This window comes from Trachypithecus francoisi, unplaced genomic scaffold (genome assembly GCF_009764315.1).
Source record: "Trachypithecus francoisi isolate TF-2019V2 unplaced genomic scaffold, Tfra_2.0 Lachesis_group20, whole genome shotgun sequence".
NCBI classification, from domain to species: Eukaryota; Metazoa; Chordata; class Mammalia; order Primates; family Cercopithecidae; genus Trachypithecus; species Trachypithecus francoisi.
The window spans coordinates 66942363-66959765 of record NW_022681466.1 but is presented as its reverse complement, the minus strand read 5'-3'; the positions used below and the strand labels follow the sequence as shown (position 1 = coordinate 66959765).

At 43.6% G+C, this 17403-nt stretch overlaps 1 protein-coding gene across 1 annotated transcript in view; it reads right to left on the bottom strand.

Annotated features, from left to right (window-relative positions):
- Window positions 1-17403, bottom strand: part of NUP88 (nucleoporin 88) — a 35339-nt gene that overhangs the window by 3846 nt on the left and 14090 nt on the right. Inside the window, exons 6-10 of the mRNA XM_033184917.1 lie at window positions 14302-14488; window positions 13363-13510; window positions 8229-8327; window positions 5007-5097; window positions 1425-1526 (exon numbers count right to left, since the gene is read on the bottom strand). Coding sequence (XP_033040808.1) covers window positions 1425-1526; window positions 5007-5097; window positions 8229-8327; window positions 13363-13510; window positions 14302-14488 — 627 coding nt within the window. The remainder of the gene's footprint in view (window positions 1-1424; window positions 1527-5006; window positions 5098-8228; window positions 8328-13362; window positions 13511-14301; window positions 14489-17403) is intronic.

Genomic DNA, 17403 nt, shown 5'->3' with positions numbered 1-17403 from the left:
GATAATTGGCTGGGCACAGTGGCTCACACCTGTAATTCCAGCACTTCGGGAGGCCGAGGTGGGTGGATCACCCGAGGTCAAGAGTTCAAGACCAGCCTGGCCAACACGGCGAACCCTCATCTCCACTAAAAATATAAAAATTAGCTGGGCGTGGTGTGCTCCTGTAATCCCAGCTACTAGGGAGGCTGAGGCAGGAGAATTGCTTGAACCTCGGAGGCACAGGTTGCAGAGAGCTGAGATCATGCCACTGTACTCCAGCTTGGGCAACAGAGCAAGACTCCATCTCAAAAAAAAAAAAAAGTATCCAGACAATTAATGTTTATTTTTCCTCTTTGGGATTTATATTTATTCTGAAGTAAGCCAGTGTGACTAGGTTTTATTTTACTAAATGTACTGTGGGTATTTAGGGGTGGGGGTGGTGTCTAGTGTTTGAAGCCCCAGTGACTTTTGTTTTGGTACTCATGCTCCTGCATTTATATAACTCAGAATGATCTTCCAAGGCTGTTGGAAAAGGAAGACAGTGATTATAGCTTAATTGTCTGACTTCCTTAAAGGAGAAGGACTAAGAGTTCAACCTTTTTTTTTTTTTTTTTTTTTAAAGACAGAGGGTCTTGCTCTCACCCAGGCTGCAGTGCAGTGGCATGATCATGGTTCACTGCAGCCTAAAACTCCTGGGCTTAAGCAGTCCTCTCACTTGAGTAGCTAGGACTACAGGTGTGCACCACCATGCCTGGCTAACTTTTTTGTTTTTTGTAGAGATGGGGGTCTCACTATTTTGCCCAGGTTGGTCTCGAACTCAGGGCCTCCCAAAGCATTGGGATTACAGGTGTGAACCACAAATGCACCCAGCCTGAGTTCAGCTTTATTCCAGTTTACATATTCTACAATGTCCCTCAGGCTGGCAGAGACGGAGAAATTAAAGAGTATGAGTATGGACTTCAGAGTCAATGAGATCTGCATCTGTATCCCAGCTCTATTTTGTTACCTGTGATTTCAGCATTTACTAACCTCTTGATCCCTGTTTCCACTCTTATAAAATGGAAATGCCAGTACTGTCCTTACAGGGCTGCCCTGATGATTCCAGGAGGCAGTACAGGCACATGGCTTACTTCTGAGCTTGGCACATGGTCATAGCTTGAGAATTATTACTCATATTGATAATGGAATTTGGTATTCAATTTTAGTATTTTTTCCCCACACTCTGAAGAAAAGCTCCTGACTCTCAGCTAGGTGCAGGGGATGCCAGAAACCATGCCTAAAATGAAACCTTACAGAGATGGCAGGAACAGAAATATCCATCCTTCCAGCCCTCAAGTCAGAAGCCAAAGCATAAACCACACTTTTGTATAGCTTCAAGTTGGTTACTGAGTGCATTTTCCCAACTGCAGAATTAGAGCTGTGCGGAGAATAGAAAATGGACGTACAGTAAAGGCCTGACGAGGCATTCATAGGTACTGGTGACGCAGAGCATCGTGGGGCCCAGAATGTCAGGGACAATCCAAAATCCTCGAATTGGAGCCGGATGCCTGGAAAAACACAGTCATAGTTAAATTACAAAGCAGCAAATGCAATGGAACCAAGAGCAAAGACATGACAGGTCATGGCCTTCTCAGGCCTGGGCTGACCGTTGCCTGGGACATCCTGTCAGTACCATAACCTCAAAAGTGGTGGCCTGGAAACCTTTCATACAGCCCTACACTAAAGTCTAGAGCCCATGTCACTAAGTCACTCAGGAATCTCTAACTGTAGAGTGGTGCTGACTGTAATCTCAAAAGTTACACGTTACACTGAAGATCTGTGTGTCTCTCCAACTTGCACATAAGCCCCAGCTATCTAGCCCACTTCTAACAAATTAAGTGCTTAGAAACGGTTGAATGAATAGAGCTGCTGAGTCTGTCTCAATGAGGCCCAACGTCAATGTCACAGGAAATCATTTAGCATGCACAGCCTGCATGTCGCTCTCAATCTTCCTTCCCACTTCAGTGAAGACACTGGAAACTGAGACCTCAGATGGGAACTGTCAATCTGCCAACATGCTCTCCTAGCGGCTCCCACGCCCATCCCACCTGCACGCCTACAACACGCAACTGCCCCTGAATGCGGATGCCGCCTCCTCTCACACCTTCTGAAAATTGTACCATTAACTGTGTCGTTTCAGAATCTCCCTATTATCTACCTCCCCTCAGCTTGCACTCATGTCTCTTCCATTTCAAATACTCCCATTTCAATATAATGTCCAGTTCCCCTTATTCTTTCTCTCCATCCCTTTAGAACCAGCAGTCGACACACTAGTTCCCCTTCCACAGCTCCCATTTACTTTTTTGGTATCTAGAAGGTTGTAAACTTTTACTTTTTATTATCAGTGTGAAATCTACACATTACTGGGCTATATACTATGTAACCAGTATCCAGGTCAAGAATCAGGACACTGCAGGGGGCTTCAGGGTTCCCATGCGACCTTCCCTGGTCATAGCCTTTCACTCCCCAGAGAAGTAGCTACTACTCTTGACATTCATAATACCGTGTCTTTGCTTTGCTTCACAGTTTTCCTATGTATTCATTCCTAGGCAGGACTGTTAATTTTACCTGTTTCTGAAATTGATATAAATGGGATTTTGGGGTTTTTTGGAGACAGGGTCTCACTCTGTTGCCCAGGCTGGAGTGCAGTGGTGCGATCACAACTCACTGCAGCCTTGACCTCATGGGCTCAAACAATCCTTCCACCTCAGCCTCCTGAGTAGCTGGGACTACAGGTACATGCTACCACACTGGCTAATTTTTGTTTGTTTGTTTGAGATGTAGTCTCACTCTGTTGCCCAGGTTGGAGTGCAGTGGTGCGATCTTGGCTCACTGCAACCTCCACCTCCCAGGTTCAAGTGTTTCTCCTGCCTCAGCCTCCTGAGTAGCTGGGATTACAGATGCCCGTCACTACACCTAGCTAATTTGTTTTGTTTGTATTTTTAGTAGAGACGGGGTTTCAACATGTTGGCCAGGCTGGTCTCGAACTCCTGACCTAGTGATTTGCCTGCCTCAGCCTCCCAAAGTGCTGGGATTACAGGCTTGAGCCACCAGGCCTGGCCTCACCTGGTTTTTTTTTTTTTTTTTGAGGCGGAGTCTCGCTCTGTCGCCCAGACTGGAGTGCAGTGGCGCAATCTCGGCTCACTGCAAGCTCCGCCTCCCGGGTTCACGCCATTCTCCTGCCTCAGCCTCCCGAGTAGCTGGGACTACAGGCACCCGCCAAGTTTTTTGTATTTTTAGTAGAGACGGGGTTTCACTATGTTAGCCAGGATGGTCTTGATCTCCTGACCTCGTGATCCGCCCGTCTCAGCCTCCCAAAGTGCTGGGATTACAGGCTTGAGCCACCGCGCCCGGCCTCACCTGGCTAATTTAAAAATGTTTTCATAAAGAAAGGGTCTCGCTATGTTGCCCAGGCTGGTCTCAAACTCCTGGCCTCAAGTGATCCTCCTGTCTCACCCCACCAAAGTGCTGGCATTATAGGTGTAAGCTACCATGCCCAGCCTACATGGGATTTTATTATTTTCCCTGTTCACTTTTTTTTTTTGAGATGGAGTCTCACTCTGTCACCCAGACTGGAATGCAGTGGTGTGATCTCGGCTCACTGCAACCTCTGCTGCCCGAGTTCAAGCAGTTCTCCTGCCTCAGCCTCCAGAGTAGCTGGGATTGCAGGCACTTGCCACCGTGCCCAGCTAATGTGTGTAGTTTTTAGTAGAGACGGGGTTTCACCATCTTGGCCAGGCTGGTCTTGAACTCCTGACCTTGTGATCCACCTGCTTCGGCCTCCCAAAGTGCTGGGATTATAGGCATAAGCCACCGTACCCGGCCTCACTGTTCACTTTTCAAGCTGGTACAGTTTGCTATCCTTCTCGTGCCCCACCAAGCGTTTTCCCTGTGGTCCTCTGTATTGCCAAACCTAGACTATGTCTATTTCTTAGTAGATGCTATTTGTCTCATGGTTGTGTATACTCGATGTCTGAATGCTTAGGAGACATCCAGTAACTGATGAACAGAATAAAGGGAGGTATCTAGAATACCTTCCAGGTTTCTACTGGGGATAACTGGGCTGATATGGCACCCTTCAGAAAAATGGGACGTAGGAGAGAGACTTTTGGGAAGACAGAAGATGAGTTAAGGGGACATCTGGAGTTTTATGTTCCTATAGGATATCTGAGTGGAGGAGCCCAGCAGGCAGCTGGATATGTGAATCTGGAGTTCAGAGTGGTCTGGGCTGGGGTGACATGGATGTGGAAACTGTCAGCACGGAAGCTATGATTATGGCAAAAGTTACTCAGGAAAGGACCTAGAAAGAATAGAGAAGACCCAAGGAGAGAGTTGTGAGCATCACGTGTAAGCAGTAAGTAGAGGCAGAGGAAGCAGCCTAAGAAGGGAACTTGAGAAAAGGGCTGCTGGAGGGACTGAAGGAGAACCTGGAGGGACATGCGCCAAGGGTGCCAAGAAGAGTGTGTTTCAAGAGGAGACACAGGCAACCACATCCAATAAGCACAGCCCTGCAGGGAAGGGCAGACAGTCTCTGCTCTCATGAAACATATACGTTCCAGGAGTGGTGACAGGCATTAAAAAAAAAAGGCAAATATAAATAGTATAATATGTGCTACAAGGGATAAGAGAATAGGAGAGCCCTAAGTTAGACTGGGCAGTCAAGGGTGTTCTCTTTGAAGAAGTGACATTAAGATGAGAAAGAAGGTTAAGAGCCCAGACAAGACGGCAAGCTGGGGCTGGGGCTGGGGCTGGGGCTGGGGCGGGGGCTGGGGAAGGACCTTCCAGTCAGGAAATAGTATGTGGAGTGGCCCTGGGGCAGGAGAAAGCTTCTGATGAGCAGGACACTCTTAGGGGAGAAGTATCATGTCTGCAACTTTCAAATGATTCAGCAGTGAATACTGCGGACGTGAGTGTAATGGATACGCACATATCTGAACTGCTGAAATGAACAATTATTTTCTGATATACAAGGAAGGGAGAGTCCTTACCTGCAGGGCAATGGCTTCGTACAAAGGATGTGTTCAACAAAGCATTTCTGTTCTGTAGAGAGTTCCTGTAAACTATCCTTATCTTCTTCATCTACCACAGAAGACATTATATAGATGAAATGATGCTTAGACAAGTCTCAAATTAAAACGCTCATGATATTGGGTTAAATGCAATTAAGTTCTTGTCTGGAAACATTGCTTCTCAAATACTATGCTTTTCTGACACAGGCATGTGCTTTCCCAGGGGGTCTAGATTTCCGCCCCAAGAAGCAAAGTAGGATTTTCCTTGGTAATGTCTCTAAATGCAAAAATGTTTCACTAAGAAGAGTGAGATCATTCTCTTCCAGGCTGTTCCTTACCCACACTGATTTTATTTCCATACAGGTTGTGTACCCTTTATCCAAAATGCTTGGGATCAGAAGTGTTTCAGATCTTGTATTTTTTTTTAAATTTTGGAATATGTGCATTATACTTAGTAGTTGAACATCTCTTATCTAAAAATCTAAAATCCTAAATGCTCCAGTGAGCATTTCTGTTGAGTGTCATGACAGCATTCAAAAACTTTTGTAGCTCACTCAGGTTCAAGGATGGAAAAAAGAAGAGTTTTGGATTTCAAATTTTCAGAGTAGGGTTACTCAATCTGTAACAGGTTTTTTTTTTTTTTCCTTTTTTTTAATGGAATCTCCCTCTGTTGCCTAGGCTGGAGTGCAGTGGCCCAATCTCTGCTCAATGCAACCTCTGCCTTCTGGGTTCAAGTGATTCTCCTGCCTCAGCCTCCTGAGTAGCCGGGACTACAGGTGGATGCCACCACGCCCGGGTTTAAGTAGTAGACAGGGTTTCACTATGTTGGCCAGACTGGTCTCGAACTCTTGAACTCAGATGATCTACCTGCCTCAGCCTCCCAAAGTGCTGGGATTACAGGTGTGAGCCACCACGGCTGTTCTGTAACACTTTTTGAAATGTAATTCACAGTACCATACAAGTCATCCATTTAAAGTATACCCATTAAAGTATACAATTCAGTAAGTTTCTACTGTAAGAACTGTATGCCGGCCGGGCGCGGTGGCTCAAGCCTGTAATCCCAGCACTTTGGGAGGCCGAGACGGGCGGATCACGAGGTCAGGAGATCGAGACCATCCTGGCCAACACTGTGAAACCCTGTCTCTACTAAAAAATACAAAAAACTAGCCGGGCGAGGTGGCAGGCGCCTGTAGTCCCAGCTACTCAGGAGGCTGAGGCAGGAGAATGGCGTAAACCCGGGAGGCGGAGCTTGCAGTGAGCTGAGATCCAGCCACTGCACTCCAGCCCGGGTGACAGACCGAGACTCCGCCTCAAAAAAAAAAAAAAAAAAAGAACTGTATGCCTGGCTGGGTGCAGTGGCTCACGCCTGTAATCCCAGCACTCTGAGAGGCCGAGGTGGGTGGATCACCTGAGGTCAGGAGTTTAAGACCAGCCTGGCCAACATGGCGAGACACTGTCTCTACCAAAAACACAAAAAATTAGCTGGACGTGGTGGCAGGCACCTGTAGTCCCTGCCACTCAGGAGGCTGAGGCAGGAAAATCGCTTGAACCCAGGAAGTGGAGGATACGGTGAGCCGAGATCACGCTCTTGCACCACACCCTGGGCAAAAAGAGTGAAACTCCTTCTCAAAAGAAAAAACAAACAAAAAAATTGTATGCCTATCATAACAATTTAGAATATTTTCATTTTCCCAAAAGAAATCCACATAACCATTAGCAATCACTCCTCAGTTTCTACCAAACTTTCCAGACCCAGGCAACTAATCTACTTTCTGTCTCTGTAGATTTGTCTGTTCTGGACATCTTATATAAACAGCCATACAGTTGTTTGTGACTGGCTTCTTTCACTTAGCATCTGTTCACAGTTCATCCATATTGTAGCATGTATCAGTACTTCATTCCTTTATATTGTTGAATAATATTCTGTTGTATAGACATACCACATTTTATCTATCCATTCATCAGCTTATGGCCACTTGGGTATGTGGCTTTTGGGCTATGATGAATAATGCTGCTATGAACACTCATGTACCAGTATTTGTGTGGATACAGGTCTTCATTTCTCTTGGAAATATACTCAGGACTGGAACTATCAGGTATGTGGTAAATCAGTAATCATTTGAGGAACTGCCAGATTGTTATCCAAAGTGACCGTACCATTTTACATTTCTATAAGCACTGTATAAAGGTCCCCATTTTTTCCTACATTCTCAACACGTGTTAATGTCCATCTTTTTCATTTTAGCTATACTAGTGGGTATGACATGATACCACATTGTGGTTTTGTGGTATCTTATTTCCGTAATGACTAATGATGTTGTATATCTTTTTATAGATATGCTATTTGCCCAACTGTATTCAATGCTAAGGGTTCTTTATATTGTTCTCCATACGAGTTTCATTATCACACAAATATTTTCTCCCATTTTGTGGGCTGTTTTCCCTTTTGTAATAGTATCCTTGAAGGAAAAAAAAGTTTTAAATTTTGATGGCCGGGTGCGGTGGATCACACCTGTAACCCTAGCACTTTGGGAGGCTGAGGCAGGTGGATCATTTGAGCTCATGAGTTTGAGACCAGCCTGGGCAACACAGTGAAACCCCATCTCTACAAAAGACACAAAAATTAGCCAGGCATGGTGGCTTACTCTTGTAGTCCCAGATACTTTGGGGGCTGAGGCAGGAGCACTGCTTGAGCCCAGGAGTTCGAGACTGCAGCAACCTATGACTGCACCACTGCACTCCCACCTAGACACCATGTTAGTCAGGATGGTCTCGATCTCCTGACCTCGTGATCCGCCCACCTTGGCCTCCCAAAGTGCTGGGATTACAGGCGTGAGCCACTGCATCCAGTCTTGTTTTCTTTTTAAAGCAAATTCTTCCAGACCTTGATTGAGTCAGTTTTGGTATTTTTTTCTTGAAATTTGTCCATTCCATCTAGATTATGTAATGGCATACATTTTGTTCATAATATTCCCTTATTATCTTTTATTTCTGTAAGGTCAATAGTAATACCCCTGCTTTTATTCCTGATTATAGTTAGTCTAGCTTAAGGCTTGTCAAATGTCGTTGATCTTTTCAAAGAACCTTTCGGTTTCACTGATTTTCTCTACCATTTTTCTATTCCAAACTACTTTTCTGAAATCTATTAAATCTATTTTTCCTCTGAAATCTATTAAAAGTGCAGAGAGTTAGTAAACTCACCTGATCCAAGAAATTTGTGAAGTTTATGAATCCATGTTAGCCCAACACTATGTACACCAGCTTCATGAGTACAGTGATATCTTGAAGGACACTTGGGATCTGCAAATGGAATGATTAATGATACAAAAGTAGCCATTGGATAACTAAAAAAATTTACCTCAAATTTGTTGGCTACCCCACAGTAGCCTACAAACACATTTGTTGATGGAAGGTTTTATAAAAGGCTTTCCTATTGTTAGGGGTTTTGAAATTTTAAAATTTGAATTCAAATTTTGAATATATTTGAGAACAGATATACCTCAGAGATACTGTGGGTTTGGTTCCAGACCATTGCAATAAAGTGAATATAGAAATAAAGTGAGTCACACAAATCATTTGGTCTCCCAGTATGTATGAAAGTTGTGTTTACACTATGCAGAAAGTTATGTTTATACTAGTAGGTACGCAACAGCGTTACATCCAAAAATATGTACACACCTTAACCATTTTTTATTGCTAAAAAATGCTGACGCAGAGACAAAATGAGCATATGCTATGTGAAAATGGTGCTGATAGCCTTGCTTGATGCAGGGCTGCTGCAGCTTTCATTTGTTTAAAAAAAAAAAAAAAAAGAAGTACTATCTGTGAACCACAATAAAATGAGGAGGTATGCCTGTATTCTGAAAAGTATAAAAAATGGCTGGGCGGCCGGGCGCAATGGCTCAAGCCTGTAATCCCAGCACTTTGGGAGGCCGAGACGGGCGGATCACAAGGTCAGGAGATCGAGACCATCCTGGCGAACACAGTGAAACCCCGTCTCTACTAAAAATACAAAAAACTAGCCGGTCGAGGTGGCGGGCGCCTGCAGTCCCAGCTACTCGGGAGGCTGAGGCAGGAGAATGGCAGGAACCCGGGAGGCGGAGCTTGCAGTGAGCTGAGATCCGGCCACTGCACTCCAGCCTGGGCGACAGAGCAAGACTCCACTTCAAAAAAAAAAAAAAAAAAATTGGCTGGGCATAGTGGCTCACGTCTGTAATCCCAGCACTTTGGGAGGCTGAGGTGGGTGGATCACGAAGTCAGGAGTTCGAGACCAGCCTGACCAACATGGTGAAAACTCGTCTCTACTAAAAATACAAAAATTAGCCGGGTGTGGTGGCAGCCGCCTATAATTCCAGTTACTTGGGAGGCTGAGGCAGGAGAATTGCTTGAACCCAGGAGGCGGAAGTTGCAGTGAGTGAACCGAGATTGCACCACTGCAATCCAGCCTGGGCGACAGAGTAAAACTCTGTCTCAAAAAAAAGATAAAAAAACTTAATCTGAATGTTATTTTCTAAATATGAACACAAGAGGTTCACCAAAACATAAATACTTGCTGTTAAGTAACTTGTTTGTGCTTTTCTCTGTGCATTTATTTAGTTCTTCAAAAGAATGGTGGTTAAAATGGCAGCTCTGTAGAAAACCTATGCTTGCATACATCGACTTAAATAAAATTGTTGAAGCAAATGCACTCCTATAGCATAGATATCACAAACGACTTTAACACAACGGCTCAGGGAACAGTTCTATCAGTGTAGTAAGGTGTGAAATGAGAAGTGAAGTTTAGTATGTCTTCATAATGTTGACTGACAGATAGTTTTAAAGGTTATTTTCAGTTTGGGATGCTCTTTTTGTTTGACAATCATTTATAACTAAGAAGTATGAGTAGTTGTTATACAATTTTAATTAACTGGTTTTGAAACAAAAATTTCTGTACCTCCTTTGAGCCCCAGTATCAGTAAGACAATCTTGAGACTAAAAGATAAGCTATTGAATACTTATTATTATGTATATTTATCTCTGTAACTCAAGTTTTTTTATTAATATTAATAATAATGTTACTGGCCGGGTGTGGTGGCTCACGCCTGTAATCCCAGCCCTTTGGGAGGCTGAGGTGGGCGGATCGCCTAAGGTCAGGAGTTCAAGACCAGCCTGACCAACATGGAGAAAGCCCGTCTCTACTAAAAATACAAAATTAGCCAGGTGTGGTGGCTCACACCTGCAATCCCAGCTACTTGGGAGGCTGAGGCAGGAGAATTGCTCGAACCTGGGAGGTGGAGGTTGCAGTGAGCTGAGATTGCACCACTGCACTGCAGCCTGGGCAACAAGAGCGAAACTCTGTCTCAAACAAGCAAGCAAAATAATAATGTTATTAAAGTAAAAACAAAATACAGAGATAAGGTATATATTAAAGCTGATTAAATGGCACAATAATCCATAAAACCCCTACATTAAATTTTCCTTTAACAGTGTCACTTTATGATTAGTGACTTTATCCTATATTAATGTTCTAAAGCTGACATATTATTTTTCTGTCTTATACATTGAGGTTCCATAAAACATCTTAGAAAACAGCATTCTACTATAAAAAGTTTAAAAAACCTTTGTCTATGGGAATCATCGATCTGTTTGAATAATTAAAGTATTGAAAATTTTCTTTTCATTTGCCCATATTTTAAGACTTAAGGCTCAAATCATCTCATCAAATCTAACATTGTTAAAATGACTTTTCAAAACCTGTAGTGCTAACATCAACAGAAAAATCTTAGTACTGGGGTGTAAAACAAATTGATTACTAAAAAGAGCCAACATTTAGTTAACAGGAAATCTGTGAGACACCACCCTATGTTATACTGTAGCCATTTCACTTTGTTACTAAGAAATCTGGTGTGCCTCAGTGATTATAATATGCCTTGTTCAGCACAATTATGAACAAGTAAAAAATTTCTTATTTTCACGTATGAAAATGTTACTCTCATTAGAAGAACCAAGAAAAGGCTGGGCATGGTGGCTTATGCCTAAAATCCTAGCATCGTGGGAGGCCAAGGTGGACAGATAAGGAGTTCGAGACCAGCCTGACCACGATGGTGAAACCCCATCTGTACTAAAAATACAAAAATTAGCCAGGCGTGGTGGCGCATTCCTGTAATCCCAGCTACTTGGGAGGCTGAGGCAGGAGAATCGCTTGAACCTGGAGGGCGGAGGTTGAAGTGAGCCGAGATCGTGCCATTGCACTCCAGCTTGGGCAACAGGAGCAAAACTCCATCTTGAAAACAAACAAACAAAAACAAAAACAAAAACCCAAGAACAAAATGTCTACATCTACACTTAAGATTTCCCAAAGGTATATGTATCTATATGAGGAAACCAATTAGTTTCTGTCACTTTACTTCATTTGGTCTGTTTCCTCATCTATAAAATTCTTAGACAACATAAATCTCAAAATACCTTAATTAGACAAACTCAATGTACGCTCTTTGCTGGTTTGTTATGTAAGGAATTCTGCCCTCTTAAATGTTTTGGCTATACTTGAGTATAGAGTTGAGGCCATTATTACCAAAACTAGGCAAACTGGCTAACAAGAACTGTAAGGAGAGTAGGTCAAATGGCTACAAGATTGAAATCCTCCTGTGTTGCAGTGAATGACACGATTCCATCCTTTTTTAAAGCCAAATAGGGCTAGGCATGGTGGTTCACACCTGTGGACCAGCACTTTGAGAGGCCAAGGTGGGAGGATCACTTGAGCTCAGGAGTTTGAGCTTGGATGACATGGCAAAATCCCATATCTACCAAAAATACAAAAATCAGGCGTGTAGTCCCAGCTACTCCCAGCCTCCAGAGGCTGAGGTGGGAGGATTGTTCGAGCCTGGGGGGGCGAAGGTTGCAGTGAGCCAAGATCACACCACTGTACTCCAGCCTAGGTGACACAGTGAGATCATTATCATACACACACACACACACAAAAGCCAAATGGTATTCCACCGTGTATATACACCACATTTTAAAAATCCATTTGGGGCCAGGCGCGTGGTGGCTCACATCTGTTATCCCAGCACTTTTGGAAGGCTGAGGCAGGTGGACTGCTTGAGGTCAGGAGTTTGACCAGCCTGGCCAACACGGTGAAACCCCACCTCTACTAAAAATACAAAAATTGTCAGGCGTGGTGGCTCACGCCTGGAATCCCAGCACTTTGGGAGGTCGAGGTGGGTGGATCACGAGGTCACCAGCCTGGCCAATATGATGAGACCCTGTCTCTACTAAAAATACAAAAATTAGCAGGGTGTGATGGCACATGCCTGTAATCCCAGCTACTAGGGAGGCTGAGGCAGAAGAATTGCTTGAACCCAGGAGGCAGAGGTTCCAGTGAGCCGAGATCGCACTATTGCACTTCAGCCTGGGCAACAGAGCGAGACTCTGTCTCAAAATAAATGAATAAATAAAATAAAAATAAAAATACAAAAATTAGCCAGGCATGGTTGTGGATACCTGTAATCCAGCTACTTGGGAGGCTGAGGCAAAAGCTTGAACCTGGGGGGGGAGGTTACAGTGAGTCGAGATTGCGCCACTAAACTCCAGCCTGGCTGATAGAGCCAGACACCGTCTCAACAACAACAAAAATCCATTTGGTCTGTTGATGGACACAGGTTGATTCAGCATCTTAGCTATTGTGAGTAACACTGCAGTGGGAGTGCAGGTATCTCTTCAAGCTATTATTTCCTTCCCTTTTGACACACCCAGTAGTGGAACTACTGAATAACATGGTAGTTCTACTTTTGATAGGACCAGGAAAAATTCACTATTAGGAATCCGGGTGATCTGGACCAAAGACCACTATTTTAAAACTTGGAAATCGCCGGGCGCAGTGGCTCAAGCCTGTAATCCCAGCACTTTGGGAGGCCGAGACGGGCGGATCACGAGGTCAGGAGATCGAGACCATCCTGGCTAACACGGTGAAACCCCGTCTCTACTAAAAAATACAAAAAACTAGCCGGGCGAGGTGGCGGGCGCCTGTAGTCCCAGCTACTCGGGAGGCTGAGGCAGGAGAATGGCGTAAACCCGGGAGGCGGAGCTTGCAGTGAGCTGAGATCCGGCCACTGCACTCCAGTGCGGGCGACAGAGTGAGACTCCGCCTCAAAAAAAAAAAAAAAAAAAAAACTTGGAAATCTGCTCAGTCTGCCTTAGACAAAAAGTGTACTAAACTGACTAAAAGGCTAAAAAAAACCCAGTCAACTTTTTAAAGGCTGGAACCACAGAACAAATACATGACATAGGAACAGTCTATGATAGTCTTAGTATAAAAATCATGGGAAAAAAGCACTACATTTATTGAAGAGCTTACCTCTATGAAGTTTGATTGGACAAGAAAAGTCAGAATCAAAAGGGTCATCCTCTCCAGATGCCAGTTTCAAAGCAAGCTCCAACTCAACACATTCAAACACATACAGAGAAGGAATGAGGTCAATCCTGGAATCCCAGGACTTTTCTGACTGTAAAAAAAAAGTGTTGTAATTTTGATCTTGCATGTTAATTTGAAAATGAACACAATTAAAAACAGGCAAAAAGCTGGGTCAGGGCCGGGCGCGATTGTTAATGCCTGTAATCCCAGTACTTTGGGAGGCCGAGGTGGGTGGATCATCTGAGGTCAGGAGTTCAAGATCAGCCTGGCCAATATAGTGAAACCCTGTCTCTGCTAAAAATAAAAAAAAATTAGCCGGGCATGGCGGTGGGTGCCTGTAATCTCAGCTACTCGGGAGGCTGAGGCAAGAGAATCGCTTGAACCCGGGAAGCAGAGGTAGTAGTGAGCTGAGATCATGCCACTGCACTCCAGCCTGGGCACCAAGAGCGAAACTCCATCTCAGAAAAAAAAAAAGAAGCTGGGTCAAACAGTGCTTTCAAATTCTTAATTTCACCTCTATCCTAACAGTGCACTGCACTGTTATTCTGAAGAGAAAACATCCCTCTTCCTTTAAGAAGATGTTTGTGAAAAAAGCTGATTCAGTGATTCCAAGTCTCTTTGTATCTGTCCCTGAAGATTGCAATATAGAGATCAGAAAGTAACACGCAGACTGGTGGACCAAGTTAAGTTGGGCAACCTTCTAACTTCTTTCCACTTAGATTGCTAAGAGTGCCTCAGCTACTTTTTTAACTGTTTAATTTCCAAAATATCAGAAGTTCCATAAATAAGTTAAAATTCCTTCTCATATATTAAGCATCCATATTGGGTCAGGAAGTGTGCCAGGTGTTGAAGACACAAACACCCACAGCAGCCTGCACTTACTGCTTGGTCATCTTCTTCTTCCCCTTCTAGCACAACACAGTGATACAGCATTCCTGATTCAGTGGCGATCACTAAGATATTGGGGACACAGGGTAAGCAGAGGATAGCACAAGCATCATAACCATAGTTATCTTCAGCCGCAGGATGCATGGGCAACGGACCCAACAGCTTTCCAATATTTCCAGGGCTAAAGGAGGAGGAAAAACATGTTTGGGAAGTGTTGACAATAAGCATGCTCACCCCATGAAGCCATTCTTTGACTTTGTTTCCCTCCAGCTATCGTACTCATTATAAACGTAGGGTATTCCCAGTACTCCACCTTCTCGCTTTCCCACTCCGATTCTACTGGCAATGTCTGAAGACATTTTGGCTTGTCACAACTGGTTGTCACAACGTGCGGGGAGGTACTGGCATCTAGTGGTTAGAGGCTAGAGGCTGCGAAACACTCCCCTACAGCACAGCACCTCTAGAACAGTAATTCAGACCAAAATGTCAATAGCACAGAGGCTGGAAACCCTTGCCCTAAATTTGCTATGGTTTATGCTTTCACCACTCACCACTCCACTGAAGCTACTGTGGCAAAGGTCACCTGTCAGATTGGCTAAATCCAAAAGGCACTTAACCTTCTGCTGCATTTATCATTGGTTAACAATTACTGCTACTCAATATCCTTAACAGCTATAACAATTCTTTCTTGTAGTTCTCTCTTCCTACCTCTTTAAAGACCATTTTCTAATGTCCTTTTCTAATTTCTTTCTCTTAAATATTGTTCTCCAGGATTCTGTTGTATGCTTTGACTTTTTTCAAAATACACACTTAAATGAGAGCTTACTAAACTATGCCTCGTTTTAACTACCATCTATATTCCAAGACTACCAAATCCTTTCTTCTGAAATGTAGCTTCTCTTCAAGGCTTTGGATCCCTATACTAAATCTGATTTGACAAATACTTACTATTGAGTGCTAGATGAATCTCCCAGTGAATGACTGTTTAGCTGATGAGGCAGACATTTAACCAGAATTCATATACCATGTGATAAGTGCAACAACAGAAGGATTTATGGTGTGCAAAGGAATGACAAAAAGATACAAAGATAATGAAGAAAGCTATCAAAAATAAATAAGAAAAATGGAGAAAGAATGATTTCTAGGAAGGGGGTTGTTGAGCAGCTTATGCAAAGTCCTGGAAGCATGAAAGACAAGGAACTAAGAAGAAGAAAACTTATTTAGTGTGATAGGAGGCAAAGTACAAGGTCTAAGGCAATGGCAAAACAGCTAGACAGACATCCAGGACTGGCTTATAAAGTACATCAGCTTGGATGCCATGTTAAACTATTCAGTCTGCTGGGTAACAGTATATCACTAGAGGTTTAAATCAAGTAATGGAGCTTCACTTTACAAATCAATCTGGTATTAGGGAGGAAGACATGGAAGGGTCCAAAATGGGATCTGGGGAAACTAAGAAAACAGGGCTGGGCGCGGTGGCTCAAGCCTGTAATCCCAGCACTTTGGGAGGCCGAGACGGGCGGATCACGAGGTCAGGAGATTGAGACCATCCTGGCTAACACGGTGAAACCCCGTCTCTACTAAAAAAATACAAAAAACTAGCCGGGCGAGGTGGCGGGCGCCTGTAGTCCCAGCTCTCGGGAGGCTGAGGCAGGAGAATGGCGTGAACCCGGGAGGCGGAGCTTGCAGTGAGCTGAGATCCGGCCACTGCACTCCAGCCCGGGCGACAGAGCGAGACTCCGTCTCAAAAAAAAAAAAAAAAAGAAAGAAAAAGAAAAAACCTAGGCAGATGATGAAGTTCTGAAGCAGGGACAAAGGAATGGAGAGAAGGGTGTATAACCAGGGGCACCCAATCTTTTGGCTTCCCTGGGTCACACTGGAAATTGTTTTGGGCCACACAGAAAATACACTAACAACAGGTGATGAGCTTTTTAAAAAAAAAAAAAAAGAAAGAAAAGAAAATCGCAAACAAATCTCATAATGTTCTAAGAAAGTTTACGAAGTGTTGGGCTGCATTCAAGGCTGTCCTGGGCTGTGCACAGTCCGTGGGTTGGACAAGCTTGGTGTATACTTCCAAAAAATTTTAATCACAAAATCCACAGAAATTTGGGACTGATCAAATATAAGGATGAAGATAACTTTTGGGTTTTGGGCTAAGGTTACTAGGCAGATCATGGTTTGGACAAATAAGGGCTCAGCAGTAAGAGGAGAAGGGGTAAGGGAAAGTACTAATGTTACCACAAAATCCTCCTGAGCTCATGTGTGAAAGGCAGAGAACATTTCTGCAAGGCGAATGCACTCAATAGTGAATCCTCACCATTCTGTAACCTGTCAAGCTCTTTCATCTTTCTTATCTTTATGGTTTTGGATACTCTCTTCTGTACCCACTTCCGACTCTGTCTAGTGAATCCTTCAAATCCAAGCTTTTGTAACAGCATTTCCTCCAAGTCTTCCAACATCAGCAGGCCTACTCATTTACTCCATCACACTCCTGAAGAACCCGGTGATGCCCTGAGCACATGACACTGTACTATAGTACTGGTTTAGTGGTATGTCCTTCTGAGAGATAAGGAACCACATGGTAGGAATGTTGCCTTCAATCTTGTATTTCCATCTTCTGCCGCACAGTGGGCCCTGAATAAGTATGTTAAGTCGATTTATAAGCGAATAAACTCTAATGCTCAGTCCTTAGCCTTACTCCTCTGCAGTTTTCCCTCAAATTCTTATCCTGTATGGACTCTCTCACCATGACAGATGATTCTCATACCTCTATTTTAATTCTTCTTGTCTCTCATCATCCTGTATTTCCAACTGTCCATGGAATATTTCCATTTTATTGGTCCAATACTATCTTACACTGATTTATTTAAAAATAAAGCTTCTCCCCCAATTAGCTGCCTTTACTGACCTGTTTCTGTTCATGGTATACTCCCTTATCCAAACAGTAACTAAGTCTTATTTATCCTTCCTTTGTTGCTATCTACTGTGTTTCATTTTTCTCTCTGTTCTACTACCACCCAAGTTCAAACTCTCATAAATTATAAGCTCAATTTTGCAAAAGCTTCTTTAAAAGTCTCTGTCCCAGTCCCTTTCCTA